Below are 19,244 nucleotides of genomic sequence, written 5' to 3'. Positions count from 1 at the left end.
AGAAGAAATTTTTCACTCAGAGGGTGGTGAGGCAGTGAAACAGGTTGCCCAGAGAAGTTGTAGATGCCCCATCCCTGAAAGTGTTGAAGGCCAGGTTGGATGAGGCTTTGAGCAACCTGGTGTAGTGGAGGGTTTCCCTGCCTATGGCAGGGGTGTTGGAACTAGATGATCTTTGAGGTCCTTTCCAACCCTAACCATTCTATGTATCTATGATAATGAGTGAAATTATTATGTAACTTTTCAAGGAAGAATCATTCTAGTTACCTTTTAAAAACTTATTGCGGTTTTCTTTTTCCGCCTCATGTTTGATTAATGTTTATGAATAAGTAGCCAAACCAGAAACAAGATTGAGTCTTTAATGGTGCAGGCATTGATAAAAATCAGTTTTTGACTTGTGAGGTGTAATAATAGCTAAAGCGTGCTCTACAGACGCTCGTAAGAATTGAGTCTGACAGCAAGCCACTGAGCCAAGAAATCTGGCCGTCATCTTCACCTCCTTACATTCATTCACATGGGTGACCAGTAGATAAATGTGTCTTTTTCTTACTGAATTATGGCAAGTCCCTATCTGTCTATTGTACTGTAGAAATTGATGGAGCCTATTAATTTCAGCAACACAAACTGAAATAATTAGATGATATATTACTTTTCATCCATACATGGCTCTGAGATGCTGTGGGTTTATTATTCTGGTATGGCATATGTAAACCTCCCTATTGCCAAGTAATGATGACTTGATTGTATTGAAGGCCTCTAATGCCTCCCTAATCTGCCAAACTCTGGACACTGATATGTTGAAAAACTTCTTTAAAGTTGATTCCATTATAGAGAAGACAGCAATTTTTTTTTTTTTTTAAAGATATTGACTTTATATCATTGAATTGTTATTTGTAAAGATGAATTCTTAGAAATTAATTTTTTAAATACATAGCTTAACTAGACACTGTTAAGATTAAACTTAATGTTCTCTTCATTCTTCTTTCTCCTGGAGTTCGTAACTCAAAGTAGGACTTGGTCAGGAAAGTAAGTTAGACTTTATTCAAATTTAGTGTATATACCAAAACTGTTACTGTTATTTTAGTAATCGTTTTGTAGCACTTCTCCATGTATAATTTAAATGTTGACTAATGTGTTCATTATTGTAAAATGTGAAGGATGTCAACTAGGAATATATGGCTTTTGCTTGATATTTCTTAAGCCTTTGGTAGTGACAGGCACTGCATTTGACTTAAATCTTGTGCTAATTTGTACGGCTTTTGCAATATAGGATTTTTTTAATGGCTTTTTTTTGACTCTGTGTTTGGAAGACTGGTATAAGCCTGGATGTGCTGCTAAGAAAATAACTATACAGGAACAGAGTAACTGACTGTACAAAGGTCTCTTAAGATCACAGGCAGACTGAGGCTTTTAACTCTTCCTTCAGAAGTAATGATATGTGAGCTAAAATAGTATATGCAAGTGGCTTACACAGAAATCTGATTTTGCTTTGTTAACTGTGGTGTGATATTTTCTATTAGTAAGAGTAGTATTTAGTAAGCTGTAGTTAAGTTTTATTATAGTGCTAAAAGGATGTGTGTCTGTGCACTAGAATGTCATTATAGTGGGCACTATCCAAAGGGAATAAAACACTTCCTGACGCACTCATTAGAGTAAATACAGAAGATGTAAGAGGGTAGAGGAGTAAAAACAAACAGTGAGATAGCATTAACCAGGAGGACAGGTGGTGGCTTTAGCAGACAACAGACCTAAGCTTTAATTTTACCTTTATTGAAGGCTGTCCTTCTAGTTTGTACAGGTATCAAGTTCGGCAATAAAGTTCATTAAATTTCATGCCTGTGAACTGCTAATATACTCCTTCAGAAATTTAGTCTCTCACTCAAATTGGTAACAACATCTTAAAACGCCTGAAGCACCTGAAAACTAAAGTAGGAAGTCTACGTAAAATGACACATTGTCTGTCCAATGCAAGAGTTAACCATCATTTCACTACTAATTGTTACAGATAAAAACATTGAAACAAAAGGTCTTTTTGAAATGCAGATTAGTTTTTTAGCTATGAAATGAGTAGACTTTGCTTGTAGGAAACAAAAGACATTATGTAGCCTGTGAACTTTAATCATGCTGGCAAATTGAGCACTTCTGAATTCACGTGTGGTATTCAGAGTACCTTCCTAGGGCATGTGGGTGCATCTCTCACTTCCCAAACCAAGCCCCCAGCTCTGGCGTGCTCATTTCATTACGATTTGACTCCATGCCTTATGTATTCAAGCTAGAATTTGACTTACAAGACTTAACTTTTATCTGCTTTCCCTCACTTTTCACAACAGACCTCAGCTCCAAAAATGTTAGAAGCTATTTGATTAATTTTTTTTTTCCCCTCATGAAACTGGGACAATAATCCACATCATGATTCACATCAGGAGCCCTGCTTCAGCTTCATGTGAAAATACTGAGTTCAGAGTGTAGGTAAATCCGCAAACTTTGAGAGTGGAATAGTGTTTTCAGTGGTTTGCAGCTTTACCATCTGCCCATGTTAAGACTCTTGCAAGAGCTAGAAGACACTTGATTGAAGGCTCTTCAGCGTCTATGTACATGTAAGGGCAGGAGTGACTCAGTTTTGGAATTTCTGCCATAGAGTAAGGTTAAAAACCCTCCAAAGTCCTTCTCTGACTTACGTGAAGAAAAACTCCATTGCATTCCCTGCATCTGAGACATTAGTTCAGTAGTAACAAAGGTAGTTTAGCAATATGGCTTGCTTTATTTCCAGAAATGCCATCATTGTACATTCATGATCTGCAGTGTGATGTTAGTAACCTTTTTCCCGTACTAAACAGGATCATGAACATTTGAGAATCAAAACCAGCATTTTGTTTGTGGCATGGGATAAAGAACAGACATTTGAGTGCTGAACATTCACCTTGAGTTTCTAATAATCAGAAATATTTGGGCAATGAGATTGTGTTGACTTTAAACAAATCTTGTTTTCCTCTCCAAAGGGTTTGGAGTGGAGAATAAATCATATTCCCTTCTTGTGAAACTGTTGTCCCAAGAAAGATGCAGCAAAAATGTAAACCAGGTGGAATAATGGAAGAAGATATCACTTGAACTAATGCATAAGATGTTATTTGCTCTTAACTGTAACTGACTGTTTATATTTTTGATGAAAAAGTACAAAGGAAGCAGAAAAGTAGTGTTAAATCACAAGTGTAAATTTCAAAGCTAAATTGAAATTAGACTGGTTACAGTAAGATTTTGTAGTTTAGAATACATTGGTGACTTTACTAAGTGTCCTATTTAACTTGGGGAAAACAAGTGGGAACTTGGAATTTCTGTTTCTTAATGACTAAGTGAGGTACAGTGTTGTAGCTTGGGAGACAGGCTGTGGAATGGGAATTTAAGGAAAGCTTGTGTGGGGAATCCAGAAAGTAAATAAATGAGTGGATACATACATGCTTTGTTTTAGTATTGCAGATTAAAAATGGCACAAAATGCTTTTACTTATGTAACGTATAGTGAGAGCAAGAATAGCTTATTTGTTTTATCGTTTTGTTTTTCAGTTGACTTTAAGCCTCATGCCAGCATGGACACTGTCCATCACATGTTACTCTTTGGATGTAATGAACCCTCTTCCACTGAAAATTACTGGTAAGAGTTGCAACTTGCTTTGTTGTTGTACCTAACTTTCTGTGTTAATTGGTTCCACATAAACCTTTTACCGTGTTCCAATTTCTTGGAAAATGAGAAACATTTTGAAGGAAGAAGAGATGTATAACATTCCAGTCTTTCCATATTTGAAATGTTTATATTTTTTTAACTATCTCCTCTGTGAGGTGGAGAAAAAGATTGATTTTCTGATTCTTCATGACTAATTGACTGTCTCCAAGGGGGAGATAGGAGCTATAGTAGGCAGGGTGCTATTGGATGCCAAGAAATCTAGGCTTCTATAGTTGGCCTTTTCTGTGTATGAAGAGGTATTGTATCAGGTGTCCTGAAGGAAACTGAAGGTTAAACTGAAGAAGATTATCTCTGTCAAGTAGTTTGATAGTTGACTTGCCCTTCAAAATGCCTAAACAGTTAGGGCAGAGGGAAGCTCTCAGTGCCACTAAAACAGATGTGGGAGTCAAAGTGAAGAGAATGTGAGGGTAGGTGGAAATCAATGGTCTGTCCAGTAATTTTGGAAGTTTTCTCCAGATTTTCAAGAGCAAGCAGATAAGATATTTATCTTTTAAGTATTTACCAAAAGGTAACTAGAGCTGGAGTTTAGAGCTAATAGTATACTATAATATATTCACCACACAAAATATTAATTTAGCATTTCAAATAATCTCTTCATGTTTTGGGGAGATAATTCAATTAATATTTTAAACATACAACAAACTTTCATAAAAAGTTTTCTCTCCCTTCTGCCTATCAACCAACGGTTACAATACTGAAAATTTTGTAATCTTGTCTTGCAAGAAAAGCAGATGGTTAAAAAGTTCAGACAAAGATAAAACTATGAAAGCACAGATTTTCTATTCATTTCTTTTCCCAACAGACAGCTTTTCCTTGTTCTTTTTGTTGTGTCTTGTATATTAGAATATACTTTTTGAATAGCTTAATGTGAAAAGTATACCAGCATAAAACTGTTTCCTTTGTGGCCTTTTCAAATCAGATTACATCTTGAGTGTCCTATTTAAATTGGAGTAGATTGTACTTGTAGTTTGTTTTGTTTTCATACATCTGGAAGTAGTTTTATTAGCGCCTTGAAATAATACACACATGATAGCATTATATTGTTATAGATTGATCAGGTGCTTGTATTGAGATGAAATCACAAGATGATGCCTAAGTCACATCTGGCTGATGTTCTGAAGATGTAGGTGAAATGTTTAGTCCTGAGCTTTCAAATGGGAAGAGATGGATCAAAAGCCAGAAAGTCACGAAGTTCTTCAAAGCTGAATCATACTCAAATCTGCAGTTTGAGACTAGGGTTCAGCTAGTTTGAGCTCCCTGACTGTATCGTCGCTCTTCGCAAAGAAGAACCATTGCCCAGCAGAAAACTCACCAGTGGCAGTCTGTGCAGTGTGTCAACTCATGTTGCTTTTGTTCTTGATTGCTGTTCTTAACAACTACCTATAAAATGACGAAATACATAATTAGTGTTGTATTTAAATCTGGTATTTCCAATTTTTCATATGCAGGTTTTGATTTAATCTTGCTTTTTTTGTGTGTAGTTTCTGACATGTAGTATTTGCTTTACATTCTCAAAATAAAAACTCAGTGTCTCATCATTTCACATCTCTGTTGTTGCAACAGTTTGCAGCATTTCATCTGGCTCTGCCCATGGCTATCTGCAAGGCTAGAAAGACAATCATGTCCGTTCTGTATAAAACAGGCTTTAGGCATCTGTGTTTATGCTTGTTTGACACACTTACATAAGCTTTTATAAATACCTGTTTGTCATGTATCCGCATGTGTGCATAACTAATGTAGTATGTATGTGTGTAGACATACACGTGTGTGTGTGCATATATATGTATATCTGTAAATGTCTGTGTTGTGTATATGTTCATTTAAATGTTCAGATATGTAGAAAATGTTGCATGTTTTTGTAAGTCATTGCAGAGAGTATGTATAATTTAAAAACAAATGTTTTCCTACTAGTTTGAATTCACTAGAGGCTTCCAACCACTAGAAGCAGTTTTGTTAAAGTAATTCTGATGACTGTGTATTAATGATGCAAAGTCTTTTTTATTTTTTATTCTGTTTTATTATTTCTTATACTTTTTGTACCTGCAGACTAGTAAGTGATGACTTTGCTTGCTTTTTCATCTACTAGGGGAAAGGAGGATTGTTTGAAAACTGGCATTTGAAGACACCACTGTAAGACTTATTTAGCAAAGATCCCTCCCTTACTGTTTACGTGGTCAACATTTTTATATAGCCAGTTTTTATTCAATAAAGGCATACCACGTTGATTTTTTGCTTTATTGTAGTTTCTTCTTCAAAATTCTGGGCAACATTAGTCAGATGGTTTGTAAGCAGTTTTAAGAATATTAAAACATATCAAGTCAAGAGCTGTTTTTCATACCATCATGATGTGGACGAGGTGTATTATGGAAAAACAGTCCTTTAGGAGCATTCAGAATGCAAGAGCAAAACTCATTTCCCTGAGGCGTGAAATTTTATTAAGGCCAGTTTTGGGTGTGGAGGAATGGGAGAGGGAAAGATACAGCATCACATAACTCTACTGGGATTAGCTGCTCTGTGGCCATAGCAGCACTGAGCCAAAATCTGTGATGCCACTCTGGCCCGCTGGCTTTTCTGGTGACTTGATGCAGTTCATGCAAATGCCCTAGCCTTCTGAAATGCTGTTTAATGGTGTGGAACCTTCACTGGCTTCACGGACTGACATGCTCACTGCAACATGGTAGAATGTTTATCTGAACAAATGCTAAAGGAGCACACAGGTGTTTCTCCCTTTTTGAAATACCCAGGCCTTTCCACAGAAATAAATTAGGCTCCCAGGGCTCATTTGCTCAGGTTTTGCTCAGTGCAAAAAAAAGGCATAGCTGCTTCTGTTTCTTGATCATAATTGACCCTAAAAACAGTTCAGCCACTCTGACAAGAAGTTTTGCTTGAGCTGATAAACAGAGCTGAAATTGAAGTAGCATGCCTTAGCTGATTCATCAAAAGTTCAGATTCTCCATAGGTAATCAAATATACGCCTGAATGATTTAAAAGAAAATATTGAATTATTCAGAACTTCTGCATCTTCTGGCAAGACAGGTCTTGACACTGCATCAAACCTAACACGGAAATGAGCTCCCATGAATGACATGATTCCTAGACATAGCCTTTATTTAGACATCAGACAGGCAACTTTAAATAGTTACCTAATCTAAACAAATGTATAAGTACCGCTTGTAGATCACCACCCAGTAATTCCTCCATCAGACTAGCTGCTTCTGTTGGCAGGAGAGCATGGTTTTGGAAGCCTTTGACATCAGTACTTCAGTAAAGGTTGCAAAAGATGTCAGGACTGGTTCAGTGAAATACTTGTATTTCACTGCTTGGAGGAGAGTGGGAACAATTTCATAGAATCATAGAATCATAGAATGGTTAGGGCTGGAAGGGACCTTCAAAGGTCATCTAGTCCACCCCCCCTGCAAGGAACAGGGATATCTCCAACTAGATCAGGTTGCTCAGGGCCTTGTCCAACCTGGCCTTGAACGTCTCCAGGGATGGAGCATCCACCACCTCTCTGGGCAACCTGTTCCAGTGTTCTACAACTCTCATGGTAAAAAATTTTTTCCTAATATCCAATCTGAGTCTACCTCCCTCTATTTTAAAACCATTACCCCTTGTCCTATCACAACAGGCCCTCCTGAACAGCCTTTCCCCATCTTTCTTGTAGGCCCCCTTGAGGTACTGGAAGACCGCTATAAGGTCACCCCGGAGCCTCCTCTTCTCCAGGCTGAACAGCCCCAACTCTTTCAGCCTGTCCTCATAGGAAAGGTGCTCTAGTCCTCTTATCATCTTCGTGGCCCTCCTCTGGACCCTCTCCAACTGGTCCATGTCCTTCTTATGTTGAGGGCTCCAGAACTAGACACAATACTCCAGGTGAGGTCTCACAAGGGCAGAGTAGAGGGGGAGAATCACCTCCCTCGACCTGCTGGCCACGCTCCTCTTGATGCAGCCCAGGACGCAGTTGGCCTTCTGGGCCGCAAGAGCACATTGCCAGCTCATATTGAGCTTCTCGTCCACCAGTACTCCCAAGTCCTTCTCCTCAGGGCTGCTCTCGATCCATTCTCCGCCCAGTCTGTATTTGTGCCTGGGATTGCCACGACCCAGATGTAGGACCTTGCACTTGGCCTGGTTGAACTTCATGAGGTTGACACGGGCCCACCTTTCCAGCCTGTCGAGGTCCCTCTGGATGGCATCCCTCCCTTCCAGCGTGTTGACGGCACCACAAGCTTGGTGTCATCGGCGAACTTGCTGAGGGTGCACTCCATGCCACTGTCCACATCACCGACAAAGATGTTGAAGAGGGCCGGGCCCAACATGGACCCCTGAGGGACGCCACTCGTGACCGGTCTCCACTTGGACATTGAGCCGTTGACCACTACTCTCTCTGAGTGCGGCCATTGAGCCAACTTCTTATCCACCGAGTGGTCCATCCATCAGACCCATGCCTCTCAAGTTTAGAGAGAAGAATGTCGTGCGGGACAGTGTCAAAAGCTTTGCACAAGTCCAGGTAGATGATATCCGTTGGTCGACCCTTGTCACCAACAAGGGTGACAACTTTTTAAATCAATTTAAAAGATTTATATTTCTGAGTGTAGTTTCTTACCATTTTCACTGCCCCAGAATGTTCTGCGCCATTCAGCTCAAGAACTAAAATGATAATTTTTCTTACTCAATCACCTCAATTGTCTTTTTTACAGTTCTTGATTAGAATCAAGAAATAGAGTATAATAGAGAAAGAAATAAAAAAAGGACTTTGTTTTCCTAAACAATGCAAATATCCTAAAAGGATAGCCAAATACTGGTCTTGCTGATATAGTGAAATATTTTGCTTTCAGTCTAGGTAATCTGTCAAAACCCCAGTGCCATTAATAAAACCAGCTACTTAGCTTATGCAAGATTGAGGAGAATGCATTTGGAAAGTCTAGGAGAGTTTGCAAAAAGCAAAGTCCCGAGAAGCAGTCAGCAAGATCTATTTCTATGCCCTCCTCTCCCGCCCTCACCCCCAAATTTTGACCACAGTCGAAATTAGTTGTTAGTACAATACTGCATATTACGCAGTTTTAGTCCATTTTTAAGGTATTCTGTGCTACTCATGCTGTTCAGAATCTCTTGATTTTTTCATATAAAGTAGATATGAATTTCAGTGATTGGTTAAATTTTTTGTTTGTTTGTTTGTAAATTTATACTTTTTACTAGCTTCTTTCTTTTAAACCTGTTCATCAGCTATCTTAACTCTTCTTTGTAATCTCATCTGGTTTTCTTTTTTTTTTTATTGAAAGCTTGGTGTTTCAAGATAAGCATTGATGGCTAAATGAGAGAATTGGCCGTTTTTCAAGCATAATGAAAGAGCAATATGTGTATTGCATCTTTCTCCCCTGCAGTCTTCAACCAGTGTCTTAGGAGGAAATTTTGGAACAGCCTATGTAGTTTTTTTTTTTTACCTAGCTAATGTGCTTCTGAAAAATACTGTGGTATAAGTGAAGGCTGGCTGGCCCAGAGTGTGGTGGTGAAGCTGTGACTGTGTTTGTGGTTTCTGCTATTTTCCTCCTAACCAGTCTCTTCAAAAAATTTCCAAACTGTGCAGCTCAATACCTGGTTAGATCCCTGAAGTCTTTTGGGTTTTTCAGATTGTGGTGTTTGAAAACTACACAGCTTTTACCTGCAGCTGTATGAATCGTGAGTCATAAACCAGTCCACTTACCTTGAAATAAGTTTTGCTTGTCCATTGGGGCATGTTTGAAGGGGCAAATGACCAAACTAGTAGTTGTGAAAGGCTAGAAATATATGTTATGAACAAAACTAATGAAAAGGAAGAAGTGGCATATTCCTTTCTCTCTTGGTAGTCTGATGGTTATAGCAATGCTTTCTGTCAGAAGAAAACACAGCAGCTGTGTTGCAGTAAGACTCTCTGGGATGATGGAAACCCGTAATGTCCCGCTGAGGTGGTTTTCCTTATGTGCTGAAAGAACTGATTATCCCTGGGAGAGCAGCCTGGAAAGCATCATCATTTGTTCTGAGAGGTGGCACATATGGCTTAAGCATCCTCGGCAGAAACATTTCTGAGCCTGCATCTGCTAAAAGTCATCGTCTTTTATGCTTGTATGCTCTTCCTCACACTGTGTAAGACATTATTTTTCCCAGCATTTAAGGTGACTGAAACCGTGCTTTATGCATACGAATGTTTTCCCAGGTCTTGTTTTACCAGCAGTGATAAGACAAAGAAGGGACTGTACCATTTTGTTTTGTATTGAAACCTTGGCATGGGTATCAGCCTTCATTGTGTCTGACTTGGATCAGTTGATGTAGTCTGAATAGTTTCAGGTTGAGGCTTTCTAAAAGTCATACCCTATGTATGTTGCACCTGTAGAATGACTCCTACACCCTGTACTCAGTGCTGTGATGCTTTGCCACTGAAGAAGGCACAAATACACTCTGTAAATAATCCTTTTCCCTAACACAGGATTGAGAGGGAGAAGTGGCTTCTAGGTGGGTGTTTGAAAAGCCCCTCAGTGTCCCTTGTTTGTTTATCCATGTATATCATCCTGTAGCCTACACCGACATATAGCAGTCAGCACCCTCTTGGATGTGGTCCAGGTGCATTGTACTGTTGCTATGACTGTGTCTGACTGGTCTTTTACAGATTTGGTATTGTCTGTGCCCTGAGTTTATTAGTTCTTGCAGATTCAAGGTATCTAGAGCTTAACAGTCTTTGGGAGTCTTTTGCATTCCACCCTTAGTGTCACCTGCAAGGTGTTTACAGCAGAGGCTAGGGATAACTCTAGCACTCTCAGTTATTGTATTTGTGACCTGTTTGTGGTCTGTAACTTGGCGAACCCTTCTTTTTTCTTTTTTCTTTTCCCTCGTGGGGGTGTGTGTGTGTGATTTTTCTGTTTATGAAAAACAAGAAATTGTGCGGTGGGATAAAAATTGTCTTAAAGCAGTGAGCTTGCGTTAAGAGAAAGAGCATGAGTGCCTCCTACATGTTGGTTAATATACAGCTTCCTGTCAGCTTTTTTTTAAATCAGTGATTTTTAAATCAATTTTAAGTATCAATTTTGACTTAAGGCTTTGATATCTTGTGGGTTTTTTTCTGCTTTGCATGTGAGACCTGTCCCTCTTTGTAAATGTGGCAGCCATTGTAATTTTGTGGCACTCAAGCTAACAGTGCTAGAAATTTTCATATGGTTAATACTCACAAAAGATTCCTGTATTTTTTTCGTTACTGGCTACTAGGCTGGCAAGGACTATCAGAACTGTCTATGGTTTTAACCTTGTTTGTCTAACACTATCTTAAGGTACAGGGAGGGGAAAAAAAAGATGAAGGATCTAATGATATCCCAGAAAGCAGTCTACTTTAAAAGAACTGTGTTGAATCAACATCCATACAAAAGCATCTTCATAAATGTTAAAATTTGTGGGTTTGCATGTAATTCACCTGCCCTTTTCTCATTTCAAAATTAAAAAAAAATATATTTCCTTTTGTTTTCTTTTCTCCTGTGTTTAGGGATTGTGATGAAGGAACGTGCAAAGACAAATCTAACATTTTGTATGCTTGGGCAAGGAATGCTCCACCCACCAGACTACCAAAAGGTATTGTGCCTTTAATGTGAAATTCTTGTGTACAGGGGCCAGGGAGAGAAGAGGATGTGGAAGTAAGCACCTGGCATATCTAAGATCCTCCTATAATATTTAGTGTATAAACATGAACCTCATAAACTATTAATACATTATGCTAGCTAATGTACCTAAGGGTTTTTTTGTCATCTTGTTTACTATAACATTTTGGATTTCAATAGGGGGGGGAAAAGGCTAAGGGAGAGATAACAATCTGTCGTGGGTTAGGTTGAACCCCCCCCCAACACAGCCGGTCACTCCCCCTCCCCAACCCCCAGGAATGAGGGAGAGAATTAAAGGATAAACGGGAAACCCGTGGCGTGAGATAAGAACAATTTAATACAGATGATTTAATACACAGTGTAGATGCTCACCACCCCCTTGTATGTGAAGCCCGTCTCGTCCCAAAGCTGCAATCCCGGACGAACGCGAGGCCCCAAAATAGAGAGGGGCAGAGAGAGAGAGAGAGAGACAGTACTCTGAGAGTGGGAGTACTGGGAGAGAGAGGAAAAGAAAGAAAAACAATAGAGCAAAGCGCAGCAAGCGCAAAAGAGCAAAAGCGGCGAAAGAGCCAAAGCGCAAAAGCCCTTCTTCCCGGCTGACCCTCACTTTTATACTGGGCATGAGACTGCATGATATGGAATACTAATTGGCCAGTTTGGCCCTCAATCTTAAGTTCCACCACAAATCACAAGGGGAATCGTGTCCCCCTTGTCCCAACTATGCTCCCCCCTTATCCCGCCGTGCTTCTGCACTCCGGCACACTGAAAAGTCCTTGGAGTCTCACGCCCAACCACAAACATCAGCTTGCTATCAACATTCTTCTCAGAGTGAGCCTCTGAGTAAAACCAAAACACGGAGCTCTTCTAGCTGCTAAAAAGAAGGGCTAACCCAGTCCCAGCTAAAACCAGGAGACAATCATAATATGCTTAATTTTTGTATAGCATTAATCTTGCATTTCCTACTATTTATTATTGGAAGGGTACTATTTATATATCTTTCAGTAGCACACAACTGAATTAAAATATTTTTGTATATTTGAGAAAGCACAAACAAGTTCAATTTAACTATTGAACTTTTTCTGTGTCTTAAGTATACTTGACAATTTTATGTGCTTTTCATTTCTTGATGTTTTGATGCGGTTGAGCAACATGTTTGTATACCGGTTTTCTTGTACGAAAGATGTCTTTGATGAATTCAGTCAAAATTTTTTAAGCTACTTGGAGTATTATGTCTAGAAGACAGGGAGAAATGGTTCTTTCTAATAACCACTAAGTGTCCTAGAAATACCTACCATCTATATAGCCTCAGTGTGAAAATACCTTAAATTCTAAAAATTTTTTCTTTTATCTTTTGCTGCCGCTGTTCATAACCAGGAGCAATGCACAGTATCATGAAGAGGTTTATTTTAACAATCCGTTTACACACTATCAGCACTAATGTTATTTGATTTGGTTATCAGAATGTCAAGTTAAAAAAATGTTGCTTGGAGGATTCAATGTGAGCCTAGTATTTGCTTTGCTATTAAACCCCAGCTAGAAATAATTTTCTTGTCTCTAAGCTGTCCATAAATACAAGGTTTGTGGAGGGACTTCATAATGAAACTGGTTTTGTGCACAGAGGGGCTGCAGTCTCATTTATAAGTAGGCTTTGCCATGGGCAGCATTTAATCTAGTGGGATTCACTGATTGAATAGGAAGAAATTGCTTTCTCCGCTTCTTTTGAAGAGTGTTTGTTGTAGAATTGGTTTAGAGAAATCCCTTTTGGTGATGGTGATATTTTTCAGTTTCATTATTTCAAATTATTTCAAATTCCTCCATTATCTTCTGTAGTTGTGCTTACTTCTGTCAACAAGTAACATAGCTTCATAATTTCCACAAGATTTTTCTGCATACAATGTTAATTTACATCTCAAAATATTTTACTTCAGGTCTTTTTATCTCTTCATTCGCATTGTGTTCTTAGTAAGTCAATGTTAATCAGTTTGTATCATTCACAGGTTGTTTGAGAAAGGAAAATTCTACCAAAACTTACAAGGATGACAAAACTTGATTTTTCTAATTTTTATTTTTAATATAGTTGTATATATATCAAATATGTATTCATATTCTTGGATTGAGAGAATTCTCTGGTTAAAGCAGATATCTGTGCATTAATGACTAAGTTATGGTCCTAGCTTATTAGTCCATTTGAGAACATGTGTTGTAGTTGTTTTCCCAGTTTTCAGAACGTTTTCTTCACTGATGTTTCAGTACAATTTTCTACTCCTTCACTCTAAGCCGTTACACAAATTTGTAATTTTAGATATGGGCAGCAGCCTATATTTTATTGTTTCTGAAAACAATGTATTTTTATTCTCTTAGGTGTTGGATTCAGAGTTGGAGGAGAAATGGGTGGCAGATTTTTTGTGCTCCAGGTGCACTATGGGGATATTAGTGCATTTAGAGGTATGTATTTTGGAAATTTGTTCTGTAAGTCATATCAGTTACAGCAACAAAAGTATTTACATTACCTATAGAAAAGAATTTTGCAGTTAATGCCACTCACAAAGGTAAAGATCAGTGGGCATATCTGTAATAAAATTTGTTTATTAACTGGACATCTTTATAAACTTACTTTATCTCTTCAGATGTCTGAAAGGTGAACAGATTTTTTTTCTTCAAAAAATATAGAGCAAATGACTGAAAGTTATGAGAAGCAGATTAATTTAGGTGCAAGGAGAAACTTGTTTTTCCTTGTGTCATTCAGTGTTTTCTTTAAGAAAGTTGAAACAAATAACTGCAAACACCCTTAACCTGTCACCTTATTTGAATAACTGGTGAGAAGGGTGACATACAACAGCCAGTCAATCACAGTATCTGTTTGGAAAAAGTTGTAACTTGTGGAAACAGAGTCTTTTCCTTTTTTTTTTTTTTTAAAAAAAGAGGAAACACTCATTTCAAGCATGGTAATATGCTTATTGTTGATAGCGAGTGTTTCACAGAATCACAGAATGGTTGAGGTTGGGAGGGACGTCTGGAGGTCATCTTGTCCATCCACCCTTGCTCAAGCAGGGGCACCTACAGTTCATTGCCCAGGACCGTGTCCAGGTGGCTTTTGGAAGTCTCCAAGGATGGAGACTCCACAACCTGTCTGGGCAAGCTGTGCAAGTGCTTGGTCACCTTCACAGTCAAAACATATTTCTTGATGTTCAGACGGAACCTCCTGTGTTTCAGTTTGTGCCCATTGCCTCTGGTCCTCTCATTGGGCACCACTGAAAAGCCTCTTTGCACCCTCTCTTCAGGTATTTTTGTGCATGGACAAGGTGCCCCTGATTCTTCTTTTCTTCAGGTTGAACACTTCCAGCTCTCTGAGCCTTTCCTTAGAGGAGAGATGCTCCAGTCCTTTCATCATCTTCATGACCCTTGTTTGTCTCCAATATGCCCATGTATCCCTTGTGCTGGGAAGCCCAGCACTGGACACAGTACTCCAAATGTGGCCTCACTAGTGCCGAATAGAGGCGAAGGATCACCTCCCTTGACCTGCTGACAATACTTTGACTAATGCAGCAGAGGATACCATTAGCCATCTTTGCAGCAAGGGCATGTTGCTGGCACAATTCAATTTGGTGTCCACAAGGACCCCAGGGCCTTTTCTCCCAAGCTACTCTCCAGCTGGGTGACCCCCAGCAAACACTAGTGGCTGAGCTTGTTTCTCCCCAGGTGCAAGACTTTACACTTTTTTCCTTATTGAACTTCATGTGGTTTCTGTCAGCCCACTTCTCCAGTTTGTCGATGTCCGTCTGGATGGCAGCATGACCCTCTGGCCTATCAGCCACTCCTAGTTTGGTGTCATCAGCAAACTTGCTGAGGGTACGCTCTGCCCCATCATCCAACTCATTAATGGAGATGTTGAACGGTACTGGACCCACTATTGACCCCTGGGATACACTGCTGGTTACTGTCCTCCAACTAGACTTAACACTATTGATCACCACTCTCTGGGCCTGACCATTCAGCTGATTTTCAATACACCTCCGTGGCTGCTCATTCAGCCCACGCGTTGTAAGCTTGGATCAATGAAATTTGGGTTTCTTTAATGCATATTGAAATATTGGTGACCTGAGATTTTTGGGGACAAGATTAATGTGGGGGTTTTTTTATTTATGTTTCATGTTGTACTTTATTCCTTAAACCTGAAATGCTTTATTCTGACACCTTTGAGATGTATGAATTCTTGGTTTTGCTCTGTAAATCATGCCCTTTGTGGAGTTTTTGGGTTAGGGCACCTGGCCTTCAAGAACAAAAACCTGTAGGTCATCATTCTCTTGAACTTATCTGCTGTACAGTACTGTATAGGATTTAAAAGAGAATGTGAAGATGCTGATGAGCTAAGTGACAATCAAAGTGTTGGGCTTGAGAGAAGAAAGGAGCAGTAAGCTGAAAAACAACTAAGAGCTAAGGGAGGAATATGCATTACACCAATAGTTTGAGCTATGCCCATGGACTCTGAATCCTCTGTGGTGCCATGGTGTCGTGGATTAGGCTGCTCCAGCAACCAAACCCTATATAGTCAGTCTCTCACTCCTCCAGTAAAGTGTAGAGGAGAAGAAATGTAATAAAGAGACTGAGGGTCGAGACAAGAACAGAGGGAGCACCCACCAACCATGGTCCCAGGCAAAACAGACTTGGCTTGGGAATAAAACAATTCATTTTATTAACAGTTACTTTGAAAAGATAGAGACAAAGAAAACCAGTTAATCAAGACGATAAAAAGAAAACAAGGCCAGATCTTAAAAACAACACTCCCCACCTCCCTTTCCTTTTCTTCCCGGCTATACCTCCTCCCCCAGCGGCGCAGCGGGGCAGGGAATGGGGGAGTGCAGGTCAGTTCATCACATGTTGTTACTGCCGCTCCTTTCTTAAAGGAGAAGGAGTCCTTACACCATTTTCCCTTGCTCCAGTGGATCCCCTACTGACAAGGAAAATCCACAAGCTTCTCCAGTGTGAGTCCTACCCTCAGGATGCAATCCTACCCCATCAGATTGCTCCAGTACGGGCTTTACCACAGTCTCGGATTCTTAGGGAGTTGTTGCCACTCGCTCTGGCGCGGGTCGTCCCACGGACTCTAGATGCATCTCTACCTTATCATGCGTCCCATGCTTCATGACTATCCTCAGGCCCAGGCATCTCTTTTCCGATGTGGCTTTTCCACGGGCTGCGAGTGGGTCTTTGCCCCACCGAGTCCGTCCTGGCTGCAGGGGGGCCGCCTGCCGTCTCGCCACCGGTTGCAGGGGAAACTCAGCTCCGGCACAACTCGTCCTGTTCCATCTTCACTGACCCGGTGTCTGTGTGGTCTTTTCTCTCAGATCTCAGTCCTCTCTGGGTGAACTCGGCCCAGCGGGCACCCTGGGAATGGGGCGCTACCCGAGTTCCCCAAGCGGCTCCACCGCCGCCATCCTCAGCGGGTGGCGCCAGCCCAGCACGGGCAGCCGCCTGGCCGGGAGCTGGGAAGCGGGGGCAGTGCCCTCCTCCCTCTCCCCTTGCTCCTGGGCAAAAATACCTTTTCTGTTCCTTTGTCCCAACTTTAATTGGGCAATTCGCAGAGGCTCTTATTGGCTCAGCCCCGAGGGGGATGGGAGCCCGATCTTGTGGCCAGAACTGGGGAGGTCACAGGGAGCAAATCCCCTCTCCTGCCACCAGAACCCCTCCCTCCCCCCATCAAACCATCACACATGGTAAATGATCCACAGCTTGTACTTGGTTTTGAATAGAGAAGTTACCCTGTAGCTGGTAGCTTCCCAGTGCTGCAGCCTCTCTTCTGTGTACCTCTGGCAAGGTGTGAGCAATACTCCTCTAGATTTTTCAGCAGCAATGTCTGAAGCTGAATGTATGGCTTCTAACATGATGTGAAGATATAATGTAGCAGAATAGCAATAATGGTAACTGAGGAGGAGGAAGGGGAAAGAATAAACTGGATGCGCCAGCACTGTTTAAATGGAACATATATGCAAATGCGCACAACTGAAATTGGAATAATTGATTTTCATGAGACAGTTCAGATGGACCCGTACAGCCTATGAGATTCTTTGCCTGCTAAAATCACGAATAATTAAAGTTACAAACCTCTAAAGAGAGCATGTGAGTTGAGAGCCTGCTCTTCATTATTGCTTGGGGACAGTGAGAGTTCTCACTGTTTGCTTTCACTCTTAAGTATGATTTATATGTATGTAGTTATTAAAAAAAAGAAACAAATGAGATCAGTAGCCTCCATTGCACATTAGTTGAGAATGTGTTTCAAAATCTTTATTAGTATATTATCTTGATAGTCAAAGCTCCTACTCAGAAAATCCCCTTGCCCACTTAGAGAAACTATAGTGAAATAAGTTAGCATCTGAAATAAAAACTTAATTTTACATCACCACCCCTTCTGCAGCAGGCTTCCTTATTTTTTGCCTAGAATATCTGTGCAGTACTTAAAATAAGATGTAAGCCTGAAAACTTAGGAAAGTTTAAGAAGTATGACCTGATAGGACTACAATTTAGGAGATGGTACTAGTGTCATATACTGTTTCAACAGTTAAAGAGTATTGCAGAATGCCCTCTTTGAAAGTGCCTTTTACTTGATAGTCTGATATTTAGTTTTTGAAGTGAAAAATAGTCTACCGCTTCTGCCATTTTTGTGAGAAAAACAGTGTTTTTAATGTAGTCTGCCTCTAAAAATTCCAGTAGAGAAAAATATAATTTAAACCTCCTAATAATCTAAATGTCTTAAACCTTGATTGTGGTGTTCAAGGATATTCAATGCATAACCTTCAACTAGTTTTACAGGTATTTTTGAACTTCAAGAATGACTTAAATTGAGCTTTTCTGTATGAGTGAGACATCTCAAATTATAAGGATATAGTCATTACAGTTTGGATGTAAGTGCATGCAGTTGTTTCAATTCAGAATATAGGACAAATGATATACTCAGTTAACTTGTTATGCTTTCAGTAAGACATCAAAGATCCAAAAGCACTGTTCAGAGTTAAATTTTCTGACTTACAAGTCATTGCAAATATGAAATATTTGGTTTGAGGTAGTAACCATTTATGTATTAGCACCCAATTCTACTTCCTTTCAATTTTTGGGGAAAAAAATGTCACAATTAAAATTAATCAACTCTCATTTTCAACTATTTGTAAAAAGGATATTTCTTAATTTCATTAGCCAGTTAAGAAACTAATTATGTTTTCCTTCTCTCTGTCGCTGTAAGCCAGAGCTAATTATTCATATTTATATATGCTCAGATATCAAAATAAAGCTTATTGTATTTTGTCTGAAATACACATAATTAAAAAATAAGATGGAAAACCAAAAATAAATTCTACTAAAACTATGAGGTATATGCAAAGAGCCATCTTAGAGAAATAGTAATTACTCTATTTGACTTTCTTCACTTTTTATATTGCGAAAGCAAAAATTATTTTATGTTTGGAGTTATGATTGATAGTAGATACAGTTATGTAACAAGTAAAAAGTTGTCAGAAGTTTGTCTGTCTGTCCTATATGTTCGTAAGTGTTTAGGGTTCAGATTCAACTAGAAGTAAATGTAGCCATCTTAACATCTGCTAAGGCATCCAGACATCTTTCAATTTGGGCTGTGCAGTGCAGTTGTCACACTGTTCTTGATCTATTCTTTCATGTAAGTGCCTTCAGATCTGCTTTTAAGAAATGTGGGTTTTTTTGCCAGTCCCTAGAATTTCTTTTTTTTCTGCCCTCCCTATAACAAACACTAATGTTGTTTCTAACCTGCCATGCTATTATCTTAGTCCTTTCCAGCACGTGTGAGAATATAAACCTCATCTCCCAGAACCAAAGTAATTAAAATTATCCATAATAATCTCTTTTAACTTGTTCTGTATAAAAGGTAATCAC

General features: G+C 39.6%; 1 protein-coding gene across 10 annotated transcripts in view; it reads left to right on the top strand.

The window, feature by feature from the left end:
- Positions 1-19,244, top strand: part of PAM (peptidylglycine alpha-amidating monooxygenase) — an 86,444-nt gene that overhangs the window by 15,893 nt on the left and 51,307 nt on the right. For all 10 annotated transcript variants that reach the window (XM_086629832.1, XM_086629829.1, XM_086629828.1 and 7 more), the window contains exons 4-6: positions 3,558-3,645; positions 11,237-11,322; positions 13,710-13,793. In XM_086629832.1, coding sequence (XP_086485958.1) covers positions 3,558-3,645; positions 11,237-11,322; positions 13,710-13,793 — 258 coding nt within the window. The remainder of the gene's footprint in view (positions 1-3,557; positions 3,646-11,236; positions 11,323-13,709; positions 13,794-19,244) is intronic.

Source organism: Tauraco erythrolophus, chromosome Z (genome assembly GCF_009769465.1).
Source record: "Tauraco erythrolophus isolate bTauEry1 chromosome Z, bTauEry1.pri, whole genome shotgun sequence".
NCBI classification, from domain to species: Eukaryota; Metazoa; Chordata; class Aves; order Musophagiformes; family Musophagidae; genus Tauraco; species Tauraco erythrolophus.
This window is presented reverse-complemented; position numbering and strand designations above follow the sequence as displayed.